The 17,706-nt window shown below is 33.5% G+C and overlaps 2 protein-coding genes across 2 annotated transcripts; both read left to right on the forward strand.

The window, feature by feature from the left end:
* The first annotated feature begins 11,299 nt into the window (after nucleotides 1-11,299).
* LOC112326050 (uncharacterized) lies at nucleotides 11,300-12,667 on the forward strand. The gene has a single exon (XM_024593285.2). The coding sequence runs from the start codon at nucleotides 11,718-11,720 to the stop codon at nucleotides 12,585-12,587; it is 870 nt and encodes a 289-aa protein (XP_024449053.1). The 5' UTR covers nucleotides 11,300-11,717; the 3' UTR covers nucleotides 12,588-12,667.
* Nucleotides 12,668-15,815: 3,148 nt separating this feature from the next.
* LOC7470439 (uncharacterized) lies at nucleotides 15,816-17,203 on the forward strand. The gene has a single exon (XM_002305515.4). It carries the CDS (start codon nucleotides 16,229-16,231, stop codon nucleotides 17,096-17,098), a length of 870 nt encoding a protein of 289 aa, XP_002305551.1. The 5' UTR covers nucleotides 15,816-16,228; the 3' UTR covers nucleotides 17,099-17,203.
* Nucleotides 17,204-17,706: the final 503 nt, after the last annotated feature.

Consider the following 17,706-nt stretch of genomic DNA (forward strand, 5'->3'; position numbering starts at 1 on the left):
CTCAGGCTCTTGGACGTGTGCAACTCTACCAAAGATGCACTGTTGCAACCAAAAGAATACATCCACGAGCTTCAATCGGTTCTTCGCAGAAGACAAGGTCTTGGCAGCGAGATCAGGAAATACATAGCATCCAGGAAAGTAGTAAAGAAGGCAATAAAAAAGGCCTTGAAGAACTTGAAGGGCATTGAAAACAAGTATACCTTCTCTAGTGAAGACCCTGAGATTGTTACCATGATTCGCATCTTAAGAGAGGTTGAGCCCATCAGTCTCGCCGTGTTCGAATCTTTGCTGCCATTCATTTCTGAACCAAAGTCACAAGCAAAGAAAAGTGGGTGGTCATTGTTTTCCAAGTTGATACACCACCAGAGAATAGCATGTGAGGAAGAAGAAACAAATGTGAATGAATTTGCAGTGGCTGATGCTGCATTGGAATCTCTTCTCAGTCGCAAAACAGATAAGATGATGAATGTGCAAAAGAAGCTAAGCAGCTTGGAGTTGTGCATTGAAGATCATGAAGATGGAATTGAAGGCCTCTTTTGCGCTAAGACCATAAACATGATACCCCTTCATACTGAATACATGAAATCAGTTTCATTTTTTTTCCTTTATGGTTTTAAAATATTGGGAAATAGATTAATTATGTCCATGACTTTGCCGAATCATAACAAGGAAATATACAACCATGGTGGCGAAATAAAAATAGCAATTAACAAATATAGTAGAAATGGCAACGAAAAGTATTCCAATACTAGCATATTTGGTTTTTACCAAGGTAATAAATTTATCAATACAAGCCAAAAGGGCCAGAGAATCAGGACAAAGGATCAGAATGAGCTCAAAAAAATATAAAGGGAAAAAAAAACATCCAAGGAGAAAAGTAACATAGGACGCGAGTCAGAGAGGGGATGATGAAGGGAGCCTCATGAAAGTGAAAAGAACAAAAAAAAAAAAAAAGGGTGGTCAACAAGTTTGAATGTGCAGCTCCCACTTTTTGATGGTTTGGCGCATCCATTGAACCATTGTTTTATCATTTTAAGAAGAAAAAAATTGCTTCAGATTTTTTTTTTTAATTTTTTTAATATTTTATTATTAAAAATAAATTTAAAAAATATAAAAAATATAATATATATATATATATATATATATATATATATATATATATATATATATATGTCCGAACACCACTTGTATTCTTTTAGTCTCCCGCTTCATCTTACTCTAGGTAAAAAAAATAAAAAATAAAAAGAAAAATAAAAAAAGAAAAACCTTCGAATTGAAGTATGGTACCTGCACCAAAATTATTCGGTGCAGCTTATATTAAAATTTGACAGTTTGTTAGGTTTTTTTTTTTTTTACCCACTTTATGGTTGGTGGATTATTTTAGGAGAGAGAATAATAAAACATCATTTTGGACCCAAAGCTTTCTAAAACTTGAGAAGAGAGAGAACTTTGATGAAAAATAAAAGAGGAAAAAGAAAGTAGTCGCTCCATCACATTAATACCACTAAAAATGCTAATCTTAGTGTCATTAGATTCCTTTAAAAAAAAAAGGTTCCATTAAAATGTTTTTGAGCTTCTATCTCGCTGAAAAGATAAATTAGGGTTAAGAAATCTTTTTCATTCAGTTTTATTTTATATTTTTTAACTGATTTAGAGACATTTTGAGTTTATAAACTAGTTTGTTAGGGGTTAAGAGGGTGTTCGTGTCATTTGTCACTACAATTGACGTGTTATCTATTTTATTTTATTTTTAAATAAAAGAGTGAATAATGTGTTATTTATCTATTTTTTTTTAAAAAAAAAAAAGATCATGAGCGCGAGCTTGACCTAGTAAGTCCACCCATGTTTGGCATGATTTGTTATGGTCCATGTGCATTGGGTCGCACAAGCCCTCGCATTGGCAATTTATTTTTATTTCTTTTCTTATTTTTTATTTGTTGGTTTTCCTGAGCATGTCTATTTTTATTATCATGTGAAAATTGTGTGGTGGTGGCAGTTGACAACTCAAGATTACTAATAAACTATATTGGCAAGACACGATCATACATCGCTATAACTCAGATCATGTATATCTTCAAGATGTTTATCATGTCTCATGTATGAAGGAAAACTTGGTGTTTGTAGCACAACTAATATCAACAAGCTATTATGTCTTGTTTAGTCCACGTGATGTTAAAATATACCGGGATTGTGATTTTGACCAAGATTTTGACCATAATCTTGATCATGATGAGGAGCCGGATCAACAACTAAAATTCTCTTATATTGATCCTTGGGAAAAGAAGGTCCTATTATAAGTTCAAAGTTCAAATTTTAAAAAGTTTTTTGCTTCTATACAAAGAAAAAGACATTGAAGAAGAGCTTATTGATTTTGATGATTTTGATAAGCCTAAAATAGTTGGAGCATATATCACAAAGATGTTTGTATGTAATGAAAATGTCTCACCAAGTTATATAGAAGAAAATAGCAATGATTCTAATTTTAATGAAGAAGATAATTCTGAATCTCCAATATCTTTAAAGAATTGTTCAAACAATATACAAGAACAAAACTTGGACGCAAAGCTAGAGCAGTCATCTACAAAGATGGATGTTGTTGTTCTAGTTAAAAAAAAAATTGTTCATAATAGTTATCCTTTTAGGAGAAGAGTTTTAGCGGTTAGAGACTTTCCTCCACTTTGTGGATCCAATGCTCCATCTCTTAACAAGGAAGAAGGTGTTGTGCAGAAAAAATGTTCAGGTTTAGAGAAAGAAAATTTTATAGCTAATGATGTTAATGGTAGAAGCTTCAAGAGAAAGATTTCAAATCTTTACGATGCTAAAAAGGCATAACTAAAAGATTCAATTGATAACATTGGAGGTAAGCTACAAGAAATCAAAGGCGTGCAAACTCGAAAGTCATTCTCAGTTGAAAAAGCTATGAATCTAGTTGAAGGTTTGGAAACACACACATGATTTGGAAGAATGCAATTGATGTTGAGCACAATGGTGAAACTATCTTTGCTAATGTCAAAGACATTCATGTTTGGTAATGATGGAATACAAACAACATTAACATTATTAAGGCAGGACGTCGTGAAGAGAAGGAAAAGATGGAAGAATGATGACAAATGATATTAAGGGTGAATGTTAGAGTTCAATATCAATTAGGATTTAGAGTTTGTAAGAGTTCTAATATTGTTAGAACTCTACAATATTAAGATTATTATATATTGGAGTTTTATCATTGTTAAGAGTTAGCTAGTTGATTATTTTTCATCTTAGTTAGATAAGGATAAACCTTAGATAAGAATAAGAATCTTAATCTAAGTAGGACTTTTAAGGCTATATATAGTCACCTTAAACATTTAGAATTATAAATAAGAAAGCATATGAAAATAATAAAGTGAAAGTGTTAGTTGTTGTGTTTTTTTTATAGCAAAACCAACATGAGTTTTGTTCATTATATAATGGATAAATCAATGATGATTGTCTCTTTTGTTTGGCTAATTGCTTGGTGATTGTTGGGTTTGTTATATATACAGGAGGACCTAGATAGGATCGACCTAAAGGTCCATTCTACTGGGTTATTTTTCAAGAGGGAAATAGATTGCGAACTCAAATTTAAACCATCTACCTCATATCCATGTGCTGATGGGAAGCTCTATTATGGCTGAGGTCCTATCCAACTCACATGGTAAGTTCAGGACTCTAAGACTTATTTGATCACGGCTAGTGATTATGTTTTTCTATTGATAAATACAAATTTAACGGGCCTTAAAAACCCTCTTAAAAAGCTCAAAAAAAATTCTTATGGGCTAGGGCTACCACGTTAGAGCCCAACTACTACTAAGGTGTATGGACTTAGGCATAGTAGCCTAAGCCAATGTTGGGTGTACGCCTATTTAGGCATACACTCAACTGGTGCTGAGTGTGCTGCCCATACCTTTAGTGCTAGGCATGCACTCCAGCACCCACATATATAGGCTCGGGCTACCAGGCTTGAGTCTAACATGTTTGGGTTTAAACAGCGTGTCTAGACCACTTTTTCACCTTTACTTGGACCAGACACCTTTTTTGAGCCCGACACCCCCTTAGAAATTTTTTCAGGACTCCCTGTGGGTCCTTTAATATTTTATATTGATCCAATATATATTATTTAAGTGAAATACAACTCAAAATATTATAAGGGAGAAATTATATTTTAGCCCTTCATCTCCACAAAAAGATAAAATTCATGAGCTATAAATACACCATGAATCCTTCAAATTCCAAGTTCACAATCTCTTCATTCTTAACATTTTCATCATGTATATTTTCAGAGCCTGTCTTTTTAAAATATCATTACACTTTATCTCTCCACAAAGTTATTGACTTAAACATCTGAGAGTCTTCACATCCATTAAAGTAAATCTTTTACAGGTATCAATTATTAACCACCTGAGCTTTCCATGTCAAGCCACCAAACAAATTAGCTAGGGAGAATGGATCAAATTGCTTGAATTAAAATATTAATCAATTATCCAGCACATTAATTTTATTTCTAAGCATCTTGAATTTTAGGATTTTCTTTTATGATGGTCATTAATTTCTTTCTCAATCTAGTAAATTTATTAATTAGTATTCACATAGATCAAAATTGTTTGATTAATTGATGGATGAAGTGGAGTCTGGTGTTATTATTAGTCATATAATGATTTAACATGCACATCAACCTGTCGATATCACTCAATTAAGTGCTTGATTTAACTATAACTTTAATTGATTAAATTAAATCTTTGCATTGAGTTTATTTTTAAAAACTTATATGTGATACAGGAACTATAATTACGGGCTATGTGGAGATGCTTTAAAGTTGAACCTACTAAAAGAACCAGAAGTTGAAACCGATCCATTGATTTCGATCCTTCAAGGTATCTCTCTGGTTTTGGATGGCCACGCAATCTCCAAAACCCTCATGCGACGATGTTGTCACCGGAAAATGGACACCAACCAGTGAGGATTTGGCAGCTGGTAGGGTTCCAGGCTATGGGGTGATAACAAATATCATCAACGGTGGCCTAGAATATGGCAAGGGACCGGAAGGAGATGAGATACAAGCAAACAAGGATCGCATTGGTTTCTATGAGAGATACTGTGGCTTATATGGAAGTGACCCTGGCGACAATCTCGACTGCTACTACCAAAAGCCATTTGGCAGTGGACCCTTGACGTTGTAGGACACTATGTAATCTGATTATGTTGTCGAAGCTATATAATAACTATCTCTGTATGCTTCAAATAAATAAACCACAGCCAAATAAAAGAATTTCAAAGCCCAAAGTATGCTTTTGGCTTTTGTACTTTCTCTACCTGGAAACCTATTTTGAAGCTGAAGGGGCACATTGTAAAATGATACTGAAGCTATTTTCTATAAGATTGAAATTAACAGAAAATATATGGGGGTGGATGGTTTCACTGTAGTAGTTTATGGATTGTTATAATGAAATTATCATTTTGCTCTTCACTCTTTTAATTTAAAACTTTACTTGGGGATAGAATGGTTTTTTCCACATGACAAAATGCTCTTTATACAATTCATTTTGGGTATTTTGATCTTTTACTTTTTTTTATATGGAATAATAATTGAATTACCCTTAAAAATAAAATTTTAATATAACCATTTCAAGGGTTTTCTTGACTTTTTCTTTTGGAGTGCACAATAAAAATACTTTATTGCCCTTTTCGTTATATTTTTTTAGTTTTGCTTCAAGGGTGTTTTTGTATTTTAACTTGGGTGTTTTTATTATATTTGTGTTGAGCTAGGGTTTTTTTTGTCTTTTAACTTTATTGTCCTTATTCTCTTTATTACTATTTTATTTTTAAATCATTTTATTTTTTAATTACATTCCTTAGATTTGGTTCAATTCAATTTGTTATAATTTGGTCCTCATTGTTTTGATTTTTTTTTTATTTTATCCTCAATTATTTTTTTTATTAATGTTTTTCAATTTCAATCCTTTAAGTCTATTTTAGCTTCCAATTTGATCCTTATTTTCTTAATTGTTAATTATTTTGTTTGTTTTGAATCCTTTTTTTTTTTCAATTGTGTTCTTCGGATTTGATTCAATTCATTCTTTTAATTTGGTCCTTATTGTTTTGATTTCTTTTTATTTTATCCTCAATCTTTTTTTATTAATATTTTTTTCAATTTTATCCCTAAATATTTTATCGAATCTAATTTGTGTTTCAATTTTTACCCTTATTCTTATGATTTCTATTTGTTTTGCTTTTTTTTTCATTTTTGCTTTTATTGTTTTTTTCAATTTCATCCCTAATATTTTTTTATATTGAGGATTTAGTTTCATTATTTTTTTTATATTTGCCTTCTATGGGTCAATCTCAGCCTCATAGACTGACTGGCGGGTTTTAAAGATTAGCATGGATTGTCTCCAGCCTTTTTTTAGATATTTTTTAATTATTATTTTGTCATACATCATTATGTTATTTGAAATTTAACTTCATTAATTTTTTCAGTTTTCTTTATAAGAGGATCGAGGTCTCGTGTCTAAGTTGTAGGTTTTATAGGTTAACCTATATTGACTTGAGTTTTTGTTTTTTCACCGCTTTTTTTTAACATTAAATTTTTTTTTCATCTTCGTCCAAGAAAGGATTAGCCCGCTAAACATATCTCTTTTTGAATGGGCCAAGTGGCGAGGCCCAAGAGCACTCCTAACATGTTTTGGTTAGATATTTTTTTTTCTCTTTTTCCCCCCTATAATTGCATCCTTCTACATTTAGCTTGCTTAGAATTTAGCTACATCATTTCCTTTTTTATTTAGATTGTCCTCACATTATCATCATTAGCTTCTTCTTTTTTTTTTTTTACTATTATTGCCTTTTTTTTAATCATCTTATTAAAATTAATACAACATATTTGGCTCAATCAAGTTTGTGACCCGCGGTGCAGATTTTTCCCTCTTTTTATGATGCGCTTGTGTCAAATGAACATCATTTTTTTATACAAAAAAAAAACTCATGGTAGAATACGAGTTATATAGCTAATTAATAAATAAAGTAAAAGGTCCAAATGCTTTCGGCTTTTGTACCTTTTTTTACCTTTTTTAGGCCTATTCTTGGGCTCAAAAGCCTAAAACAACAAAATTAGAATAAATTTGAAGTATATTCGAGATTGGTGCAAGCAACATGTATCATAGTTAGAGAATTTATAGCCAACTCAAAATCTATTAGAAGAGTAAGCATCTTACTATCTTTCACATTTCCTAAAACACATTTGACTAGAACAATGTAATGATAATAAATTATTATTTAAAACATAAAATTTGCTATCACGTGCAATGCAGGTGCTCACATGTGGGTTGTGTTCATACTATTTAAGAGACGCGTGAGGGGGTGTCCAGAGGCCAAACGGTGGCTTCCGAGGTCGAGTTTGAATCATCTCAACAGCACCTCCATCCCTAGTTAGCGTGTGTGACTTACTAACCTTTGGTTTAGTTTTTCCTTCTTTTCTTTCTCATCCTTAATTTTTATGCCTGACCCTTTAAAGTTTTAAAGGAACCCTTCATCTCAATACTCAAATTGAAGACAGTAGGTGCATACATGAATTGACTAACAAGACTAACTGTATAGGTTATGTCAGGCCATGTAATAGCAAGGTAAATAAGCTTATCCACAAGATGTTGGTAGTGATTGATAAACCCAAAGGGCTCACTAGTTGTTTCAAGTTTCAATTTACTATCCAATGGAGTAGGGGCAGACTTGGCATCCATCATCTCAACATCTTTAAGTAAGTCAAGAACATACTTACGTTGGTTAAGGAATAACCCTTTATGAGAAACCGTCATTTTAATTTCAAGAAAATACTTCAAGTGGCCAAGATCTTTAATGGGAAAACAATATTGTAGATTGGTCTTGAGATGAAAAATGGCCCTAACATTATTTCCTATAAGAATAAGATCTTCAACATAGATAATAACCACAAATGTTTCCTTAGGTCCAAGATGAACAAACAAAGATGATTCAGCATTACTCATTTTAAAACCAATTTATTCAAGAACAATACTTAATTAATTAAGCATGCCAAGCACGTGGAGATTGCTTCAATCTATAAATTGATATGTGAAGCCGACACAATAAGGTGGGATTTGAGGTTTGAGGATGGCTAGAGGGCAATTTCATGTAGACATCTTCCTCAAGATTCCCATGCAAAAATGCATTTTTTATGTCCATCTAACACATTAACCACCTATTGTTCATGACAACTGATAATAAAATACAAACATTGTTCATCTTAGCAACAAGAGCAAATGTTTCCTTGTAGTCTACTCTAAAAGTCTAAGTAAATTCATAAGCCACAAGAAGTGCCTTGTATGTATCAATAGATCCATCAGAATTAAACTTTGTTTTATATAACCACTAGCTGCCAACATCTTGTTTTCCTTAGGGAAGTTTGACAATACTCCAAGTTTGATTCATAGCCTATTTTCATTCATCTTGAGAATTAGCTTTTTGAAAATTTTATGGCGCGTGGACATTAGAAATAATAGTAAGAAAAGTAGTATGAGCATATGAGAGGCGATGATATGTAAAGGAAGCAAATAGGATGTTTGGTTGCATAAGTAACAAAATCTTGCATCTTAATTGGAGGAGCACGATTTTGAATTGGATTCTTGCGAGGCTGAGGATGAAGAATAACATGAGCATCAGATTCAGAATGCACATCAAAAGGGTCACCCTCAGAATTAGATATAATAGGATTGATAGCCCTTGAGCTAAAAGGCACGTCTGCAATTGATGTAGAAATATTGCTACAAGGATTATTATTGATAACAGAATCAGTATGTCCATAACTACTTTCAGATTCAACAATAATAAGACCAGAGGTCCCTTCACTAGTAGACATTTATGCGGTTGATGAGGAGGCATTGTTAGTAGCAGGAAGTAAAGCTGAAGGAGAAGTCTGCAGGAGCTGGACAGGGCAGAAGAAAGAAATCTTTTAAGGATGCCTATTGACTTAAGTTATCATAGTATGGAGTAGCTTCTTCAAACTGAACATCTCTTGATATAAACAACTTCCTAAAAGGAGGATGATAACATTTATATCGTTTCTTGGTTGATGAATATCCCAAGAAAATACACTTAACAACCCTTAAATCAAGTTTATCATGATTTGAAGCTCGGGCATGCTCAAAACAAGTGCAGCTAAATACTGTCAAATAAGATAAGTCAAATGGTTGGTTCTGCAAAGCTTCAAGAGGAGGTTTAAAAATCAACACTCGACTTGGTAGTTGATTAATAATATATAGGAATATATACAGCAGATAACACTCTTTGAGACAGAAAAAAAATTTAGGAACATGTATTTGTATCATCAAGGCTCAGGTTTTTTCTAATAAATCCCTATTTTTAGGTTCAGCTACATATTGTTGGGGTGTACCAAACCAATTAGACTGATGCAAAATTCCATGAGAAGTTAATATTATGTCATTTTTTTTAGACTTGTTTTCAGTGTCATTGTCAAATTGAAGGATTTTAAACTTTATAGAAAATTGAGTCATGACTAGCATATGAAAATTTTAAAAACATCCACAACCTCACTCTTGAATTTAAAATATTGAACCGTGTAACACAAGAGAAATCATCAACTAAAATAACAAAATACTTATAACCATAAAATGATTCAATAGTTGGTCCTCAAACATCAGAGTGTACAAGTTTAAACATCCTTTTAGCTATAGAAAAAGAAGACATAAATGGTAGTCTAGTAAACTTAGATAAATGACATGTATCATAAGTGATGTTTGATGAGAACAATTTTGAAGAAACGTGCTAAACGTTGATGCCATAAAACTTGATCCTGACAAAAAAGAAAAGAGTAGAAACTTAAAGATACTTGTTCCTTTGAGGATTGCTTGAAAAATAATAAAGTCTTTGAAAAAGAAAACCTTCACTAATGGTCATCTTGGTGATGAGGTCTTAAAAAATAACTCGGTGAAAATCAAATATAAAACAACAATTTAAAGTATGAGTGAGTTTGCCAATGGAAAGCAATTGGAAAGGAAAAGAAGGAACATACAAAACCAAGGATTCTACAACTTTAGAAAGTAATTTAATCTTTTATTTACCCTTAACAAACATGTTTTCCATTTGCAATAGAATATACATGAGAATAGAACATTTTTCAAAATGATATAAACCAGTCATTTTGTTTGTTATATGATCAGTGGCACTGGAATTAATTACCTAAAAATTTCGCACAGTACTAGCAACTAAAGCAGTTTTAAATGCAATCAAAATACCTTTTATATTTTCTTGTGATAGATGAGTAGAGTTTATTAGGAAACTAGATGGGAAAAGTTTACCAGAAACCAGAAACTTACCAAGAATCTTCTTGTGGAATCAAAATTTCAAGAAGTTGACAAAATAGGAACACCCTTCTCCTGAAGATATACAGAAAAATCATTAAGAAAAGCAACTGAGTTGGTAGAAAAATTTACCACATCACTAGGAGAAGAATTAGTGGAGTGAGCAGCTGCATGAGCTCTATGTTCATATTCTTTTTGAAGTCCCTTCTCTTTTTCTAACTTAGGAGAAGAATTAGTGGAGTGAGCAGCAACATGAGCTTTATGTTCATATCCTTTTTTATGTCCCTTCTCTTTTTCAAACTTAGGAGAAGAATTAGTAGAGTGAGCAGCAATTGTCACAGCTCTTAGATAGTAAAGCTCATTCAACAATACAAAGCCTAGAGGCTAATTAGGATTTGGTTCTCCTTCCTATGTGTTAGAAGGTTTGTTCATACCATCAATACTATCAGATTTAGAAGTGTTTTCCATAAGAATCTTAAACAAAAAACAGAACAATAGGAACTTGCTCTGATGCCATGAAGAAAACTAAAAGAATAGGATTTTATTCATTCTCTGTTACAATTGTAATTCATTGCATGTGCATAATACAAGTTTTAAATAGGGAGGATACTAACAATCTTACTCCTACAATCTTGGCATATCAATTCCTATCTTTATCATATCTACAATCATAATCCAAGCACCTAATTTACATAACAAATAGCAATAATATCGGCAACAATTTAGCTTTCCTTCATTACGTATTGATTACAGCTGAAACAAGGTAGATTCATTAAAAAGTTGGTTCTTGTAATATAAAATTTCCTGTCTCGGCTCCTAAACAATGTTGCAACTTAATCATTGAGCACCAATGGCCATCACATGATAAACTCAAGTCTGTTTATATGGGAAGATATAAAAAACCAGATGCCTGTCATTCAGTTAGGGGGGAAACGGAATCATCCAGCAATATTATCTAAACTGCAGCTGTTATCGCTATGCTACAATTTGGCGAGAGATACTGAAGCCAAGGATGCGGATCTTGTCTTCGTGTTTCTCAACAGAGATTTCAGGACCATCAGCATTGTATGCATTAATAAATCACCACTCGTGTGTTGCAGATGTATACTAGTATTCAATTCAAGAGAGCTGTGATTTAAAACTGCAAATAATTATATGTTCATGGAATGCTGAATTAGTGGGCAAGAGACATTGCGTGGACATCGGGGATGCCATTTTTCAGAAACATGTTACCGCCATTAATAGTTGAAGAGGATGGGATTCCTCATGTCTCCTCACCCCAATATATATTCAGTAGATGCCAACAGATGGAAACCACATTGAGTTGAACCAATATTTTCAATCATCAGATCACCTCTTCTCTGAGAAAGAAAAATGGTTGTCTCTCCAATCTGTCCCAAAACCAGCTTCCATGCTCGATCCAACAGTCTACCCTCTAGACCACACCCAATTATTTCAGAATTTGATGAGCATATTAGCCGAGTAAGAGATTCACAGGCTACCTCTACATCATTTTCATCATCGATAGGCCACAAACTAAGTAGCCTTCAGGATGTGTATGATTCTGTTGATAAATTCCTACAGCTGCCACTTACACAACAAGGATTAGCAGGAGAACACAATCAGAAATGTACTGATGAGATCCTAGATGGATCTCTCAGGCTCTTGGACGTGTGCAACTCTGCCAAAGATGCACTGTTGCAATCAAAAGAATACATCCGCGAGCTTCAATCGGTTATTCGCAGAAGACAAGGAGGTCATGATAGCGAGATCAGGAAATATATAGCATCCAGGAAAGTAGTAAAGAAGAAAATAAAAAAGGCCTTGAAGAACTTGAAGGGCATTGAAAACAAGTGCACCTTCTCTAGTGAAGACCCTGAGATTGTTACCAGGATTGGCATGTTAAGAGAGGTTGAGTCCATCAGTCTCGCCGTGTTCGAATCATTGCTGTCATTCATTTCTGAACCAAAGTCACAAGCAAAGAAAAGCGGGTGGTCATTGGTTTCCAAGTTGATACACCACCAAAGAATAGCATGCGAGGAAGAAGAAAAAAATGTGAATGAATTTGCAATGGCTGATGCTGCATTGGAATCTCTTATCAGTTGCACAACAGATAAGATGATGAATGTGCAAAAGAAGCTAAGCAGCTTGGAGTTGTGCATTGAAGATCTTGAAAATGGAATTGAAGGCCTCTACAGGCGCATGATCAAAACTAGAGCCTCCTTTCTCAACATTTTCATTTAGTAGCCTGAAAAATCTTTGAAAATCATGCTTTGTATACTTGTGAATATTTTTTTATACTAGTTCACAAACTTAATATCAAACTATACACGTGTCCCTTAAGATGTGTTTCCTCTTAGTTTTTCACAACATCCATCCTTCAACACTTATAATTCTCACTCCCTTGGTAACAAAATATTAAACCTGATATATCTAAACATGTTCGTAAAACAATATTTATTTAGATCTGATATGGAAAAATAAATAAATCAAAATATATCTCTTATTATTGATGAAAAACACTCACGGAATTTTTTTAAAAGTTTTAGTAAACTCTGACATGCTCAAATTTAATGGTGTATTTATGTATATAAAAGTTTGTATTTCAGTGTGAACTTAGAGATCAAAAATCTGTATTTATATAACAAGGGGCTCACTAAACTCCTATTAATATAATTCAGAAGCCATTAATTTAGAAAATATTAATAGGGAAGTTAACTTTATTGGACCAAATATTAAAGTTCTTGAAAAAACTAAATCCCACATTAATATGGAAAAAGATAATTTTAAAATTCTCTCACTTGGTCCATACATTTAACATAATTTTTTTATGTTGATTTGCGTGAAACAATACAGCCAGCAAAATCTGAATTTAAGCAGCCAATTGCTTCTAGATTATTTGTTTGCCTAGACATAAGCACGTAGTCTTTGGTCCCTTGAAAGTACCTCATTACTTTCTTTACAGCTCTTTAGTGGTCTATACCTAAATTACTCTGATATCATCCCAACATTCCCACAACAAATGCAATGTCAAGCTTTGTACAAACCTAAGTATACATTAGGCTTCCTACAGCAGATGCATATGGAATGTTCTTCATTTGTTCCTTTTCAATATCATTTTTCAGTATTGGTTCAAATTGAACATATCACCCTTTACAATGGGAGTTACACTGATGAACAATCTTTCATTTGAAATCTCTCTAAAACTTTATTCATATAGGTTTCTTGAGATAGACCTAAAATGACTTTAAATCTATCTCTATAGATCTTAATGTCAATGATATAAGATGTCTCACTTATATCCTTCATGCCAAAAAAATTAGAGAGAAATTGTTTCACCCATGCAACAAACCCTTATCATTGGTTGCAAGTAGAATATCATCCACATATAAAACAAGAAAACAATTCTTACTCCTATTGACTTTCTGGTATATACATTGATTCATGATGTTTTCTACAAATCCAAATGAAGAAACTACATCATGGAATTTAAAGTACCATTATTGGGATGCTTGTTTTAAACCGTATATGAATTTCTTGAGCTTGCAGACCAAATGATCACCATCACTAGAGAAGAATCCTTCAGGTTATTTCACGTAAACCTCATCCTCTAGATCTCCATTGAGAAATGTGGTTTTCACATCCATTTGTTGCATTTCCAAATCAAAATATGCTATTAATGCCAAAATAATACGTAAAGAATCTTTTTTAGATATAGTGGAAAAAATCTTTGTGTAATCGATTCTTTCCTTTTGAGTGAATTATTTAACAATGAGTCTTATCTTGTATCTTTCAATGTTGCCTAATAAGTCTATCTTTGTCTTAAAAACCCATTTATATCCAATGGCTCTTGCATTATTAAACAACTCAACAAGATCCAAAACTTTGTTACTTTTCATAGAATTCATCTCTTATTTCATGGCATTGTACCATAATTCCAATTCTTTGCAACTTATGGCCTGTGAAAATGATTTAGGATAGTTTTCAGCTCCAATATTATAGTTAGATTCTTGTAGATATACAACATAATTATTAAGAATTGTTGATATCTTTGTTATAGTAGATTTTATCAATGTTGTATCATCATCTTCTTAAGAAGTATTTGGCTCAACTGGTTGTTCAGAAGTTCTTGGTAATGCTTGAACTACCTAATCTATTAGGAATGTTGTTAACAGCTTATGGAACTTCAACGATTGATCGTTCAACACCAGTTTGTAATTAAGGGATGTTACAAACAATAACCAATCTATCACTGGATGTGGAAGGTTGTGATTCTGAATGATCCTTTTTAGAAACTATGTTCATGATTTGATCGCTCTCATTGATGAAGTCATTTTCAAGAAACTTTGCAATTCTTGATTCCATAATTTTAGTGTTGTGAGATGGACAATAAGATAGGTACCCTTTGGACCTTTTAGCATATCAAATGAAATACTCACTAATAGTTCTTGGGTCTAGCTTCTTTTCTTGTGGATTATAAATTTTTACTTCAGACAGGCATCCCCAAACATGCACAAGTCGCAAATTTGGTTTCCAGCCTTTTAATAACTCAAATGGTGTTTTTAGAACAACCTTGGTTGGAACTCAATTTAATATGTACAGTGTTGTTTTTAGTGTTTTATTCCATAAGGATTTAGGTAGATTGGAGTTGTTAAGCATACTTTGTACCATGTTCAATAATGTTTAGTTTCTTCTTTCTACTACATCATTCTGGTATGGTAAACCAAGCATAGTGTATTGGGTAACTGTCCTATTTTCTTGAAGAAACTTTGTGAACAAACCAAGTGCTTGTCCATCCTTTATATATCTACCATAATATTCTCCACTTCTATCTAATCTCATAATCTTAATTTGTTTCTCACATTGTTTCTCTACTTCAGTTTTAAAAATCTTAAAGGCATCAAATACTGTGTTCTTGTTATAAAGCAAGTAAAGATATGTGTATCATGAGTAATAATCTATTAAAGAGATGAAGTATTTCTGAACATATGAGTCCATGTTTGGACTATATATATCAATATAAATTATTTCTAATATGTTTGGGCAAAATTTATTGCAATAGGTAATTACTGGCCTTACAGTTAGGCTTGAGCAAAAAAACTGAAAAACCGATTAAACTGAGAAAACCGGAAAAAAAATAACCAAAAAAATCGAACTATAAAAAAAACCGATTAAACCGATTAAAATTTTGAAAAAACCGACCGGTTCAGTTCAGTTTCGGTTTTATAAGCCCGAAACCGAAAAAACCAAGTCAACCCGAAAAAACCGAGCCAAACCGGTTTTTATCTTAAAAAACCGAGCTGAAACTGGTCGGTTTGAACCGGTTTCGGTTCGGTTTCAGTTTTTAAAAAAAAAAAATTAGTTTGATTATTTTTTTTTTATAAAAACCGAACCGAACCAAAAATAATCACCTGCAGTAATATCTAAATTCTAGTGTAGCAGAGAGGCATCACCAAATCATTTATGCGGATCTTGCCTGCCTGTTGAGCGACAATCAGACCTGTGATTTAAGAATTTTATAAACGACTTGCACGTTCACCTGAATTTTTATATGATCATTTGATTTGCAAAACAAGTTCACTCGTGCAGATGTCTCCAGGCCACTTCTATCAAGGAAAGTGGAATCGATGCTGCTCGTGTGCGATAATTAGATTAGTACTATACCTTGTCTTCTGTTAATGGGCTATAGTGGTTGTCTTGTGAGTTGGAGATGTGGTGGGGGAGGAGACATTGACAAACATAGCTGATATGGATTGAATCGAAATAATGTTAGTGAGATTCCTCGTCTTTATAAAGGCAGTACTTCAGACGCAAAGGAAGGCAAATTGCAAGACTGACAATTCACATTCACCTGCTTTAGTCTCTCCCCATTGAGGAAGGAAAATATGGCTGCTTCTTCTAACCACAAAAACAGCTTCCATGCTCGCTCCAACAGTTTGCCCTCTAGAGAAAACCCAATCATCACCCAACTTGATGAGCATTTGTGCAGATTGAGGGCTTCTGAAGATGCCTCTACGTCATCATCCTTCAGCGGCAAACTAAGTAGACTTCAGGATTTGCATGACTGTGTCAGCAAGGTGCTTTTGTTACCACTCACCCAACAAGCCATAGCCCAAGAGAACAATGAGAAATGGGTTGATGAGCTATTGGATGGATCTCTTCAGGTCCTGGATTTGTGTAATACTGCAAAGGATTCCTTGTTGCAAACAAAAGAATGCATGCACGAGCTTCAATCCATTTTACGCAGAAGAGGTTACGGTGAAATTGGTCTCACAAATGAGGTTAAGAAATACTTAGCCTCTAGGAAGGTAGTGAGAAGGGCAATTCACAAGGCCTTGAAGGTTATGCAAAACAAATGCACCTTCGCCACCTTTAATGGAGACCATGAAACCACAACCATGTTTAACATGTTAAAGGAGGCTCAAACAACCTCTCTTAATGTAACGGAATCCTTGCTCTTCTTCGTCTCCGGACCAAAGACGAAGTCTGTTGGTTGGTCATTAGTCTCCAAGCTGGTGCACCACAAAACAGTAGCCTCCGCGGATCAAACTGATAGAAATGAGTTTGCTGAAATGGATGCCGCATTGATAGGATTGGTAGAACACAGGACAAGCAAATCTGATAACATCAAGGTTGTGCAAAGCCAACTGGAGAACTTAGAGTTGTGCATTCAAGATCTCGAAGAAGGTCTCGAGTGCCTCTTCAGGCATTTGATCAAAACTAGAGTCTCCCTTCTCAACATCCTAAATCACTAGAGCCTGAACAATTTTGATCTACTCATACTTGTACATTATTAATGAAATATACATGTATTATTCCGGAGACATACAATGAATTCAGATGATGAAAATCTTCCACTATATGTTGCATTTCTTTTTTATCTTTTCCGATATAATTAATTACCTTAATTTGCATTAGCCATATACCCAGTTTCTTTAGTAAATCACAGTGTACAAATTAGTCACAGAGAAATTACCAAACGAATCATTCAAACCATAGTAAATTTACTTTTGAAATAATGGAGATTTCTTTCTTAACCCGTAATAATTATAAAGTCATTGACATAATGTGTGCAGCCTATGATTAAAAAACACTAGAAGAAATTGCTTAACAGTCACATTATAGCTAGAACATGGGGAGAAAATAGAAAATGAGAACGCTGTCTCTCTGTTAGGAGGAAAATGGAATCATCCAGCAATGTAATACAGTCACTGAGCAGCCCCACATCATTTTTCTACGACTTGGCAAGACTCAGGAGATGCTGAAGCCATGCATGCGGATCCTGTTTTCCTGTATCACAGCAGGACTTGCAGGAACTTCAACATTTTAAACATTAATAAATCAACATGCACTCGTGTGCTCC

This window comes from Populus trichocarpa, chromosome 4 (assembly GCF_000002775.5).
Source record: "Populus trichocarpa isolate Nisqually-1 chromosome 4, P.trichocarpa_v4.1, whole genome shotgun sequence".
NCBI lineage: Eukaryota > Viridiplantae > Streptophyta > Magnoliopsida > Malpighiales > Salicaceae > Populus > Populus trichocarpa.

What these genes read in the sequence shown, in the direction of transcription:
- LOC112326050 (XM_024593285.2), top strand. Translation starts at nt 11,718, where the DNA reads ATGGTTGTCTCTCCAATCTGTCCCAAAACCAGCTTCCATGCTCGATCC.
- LOC7470439 (XM_002305515.4), top strand. Translation starts at nt 16,229, where the DNA reads ATGGCTGCTTCTTCTAACCACAAAAACAGCTTCCATGCTCGCTCCAAC.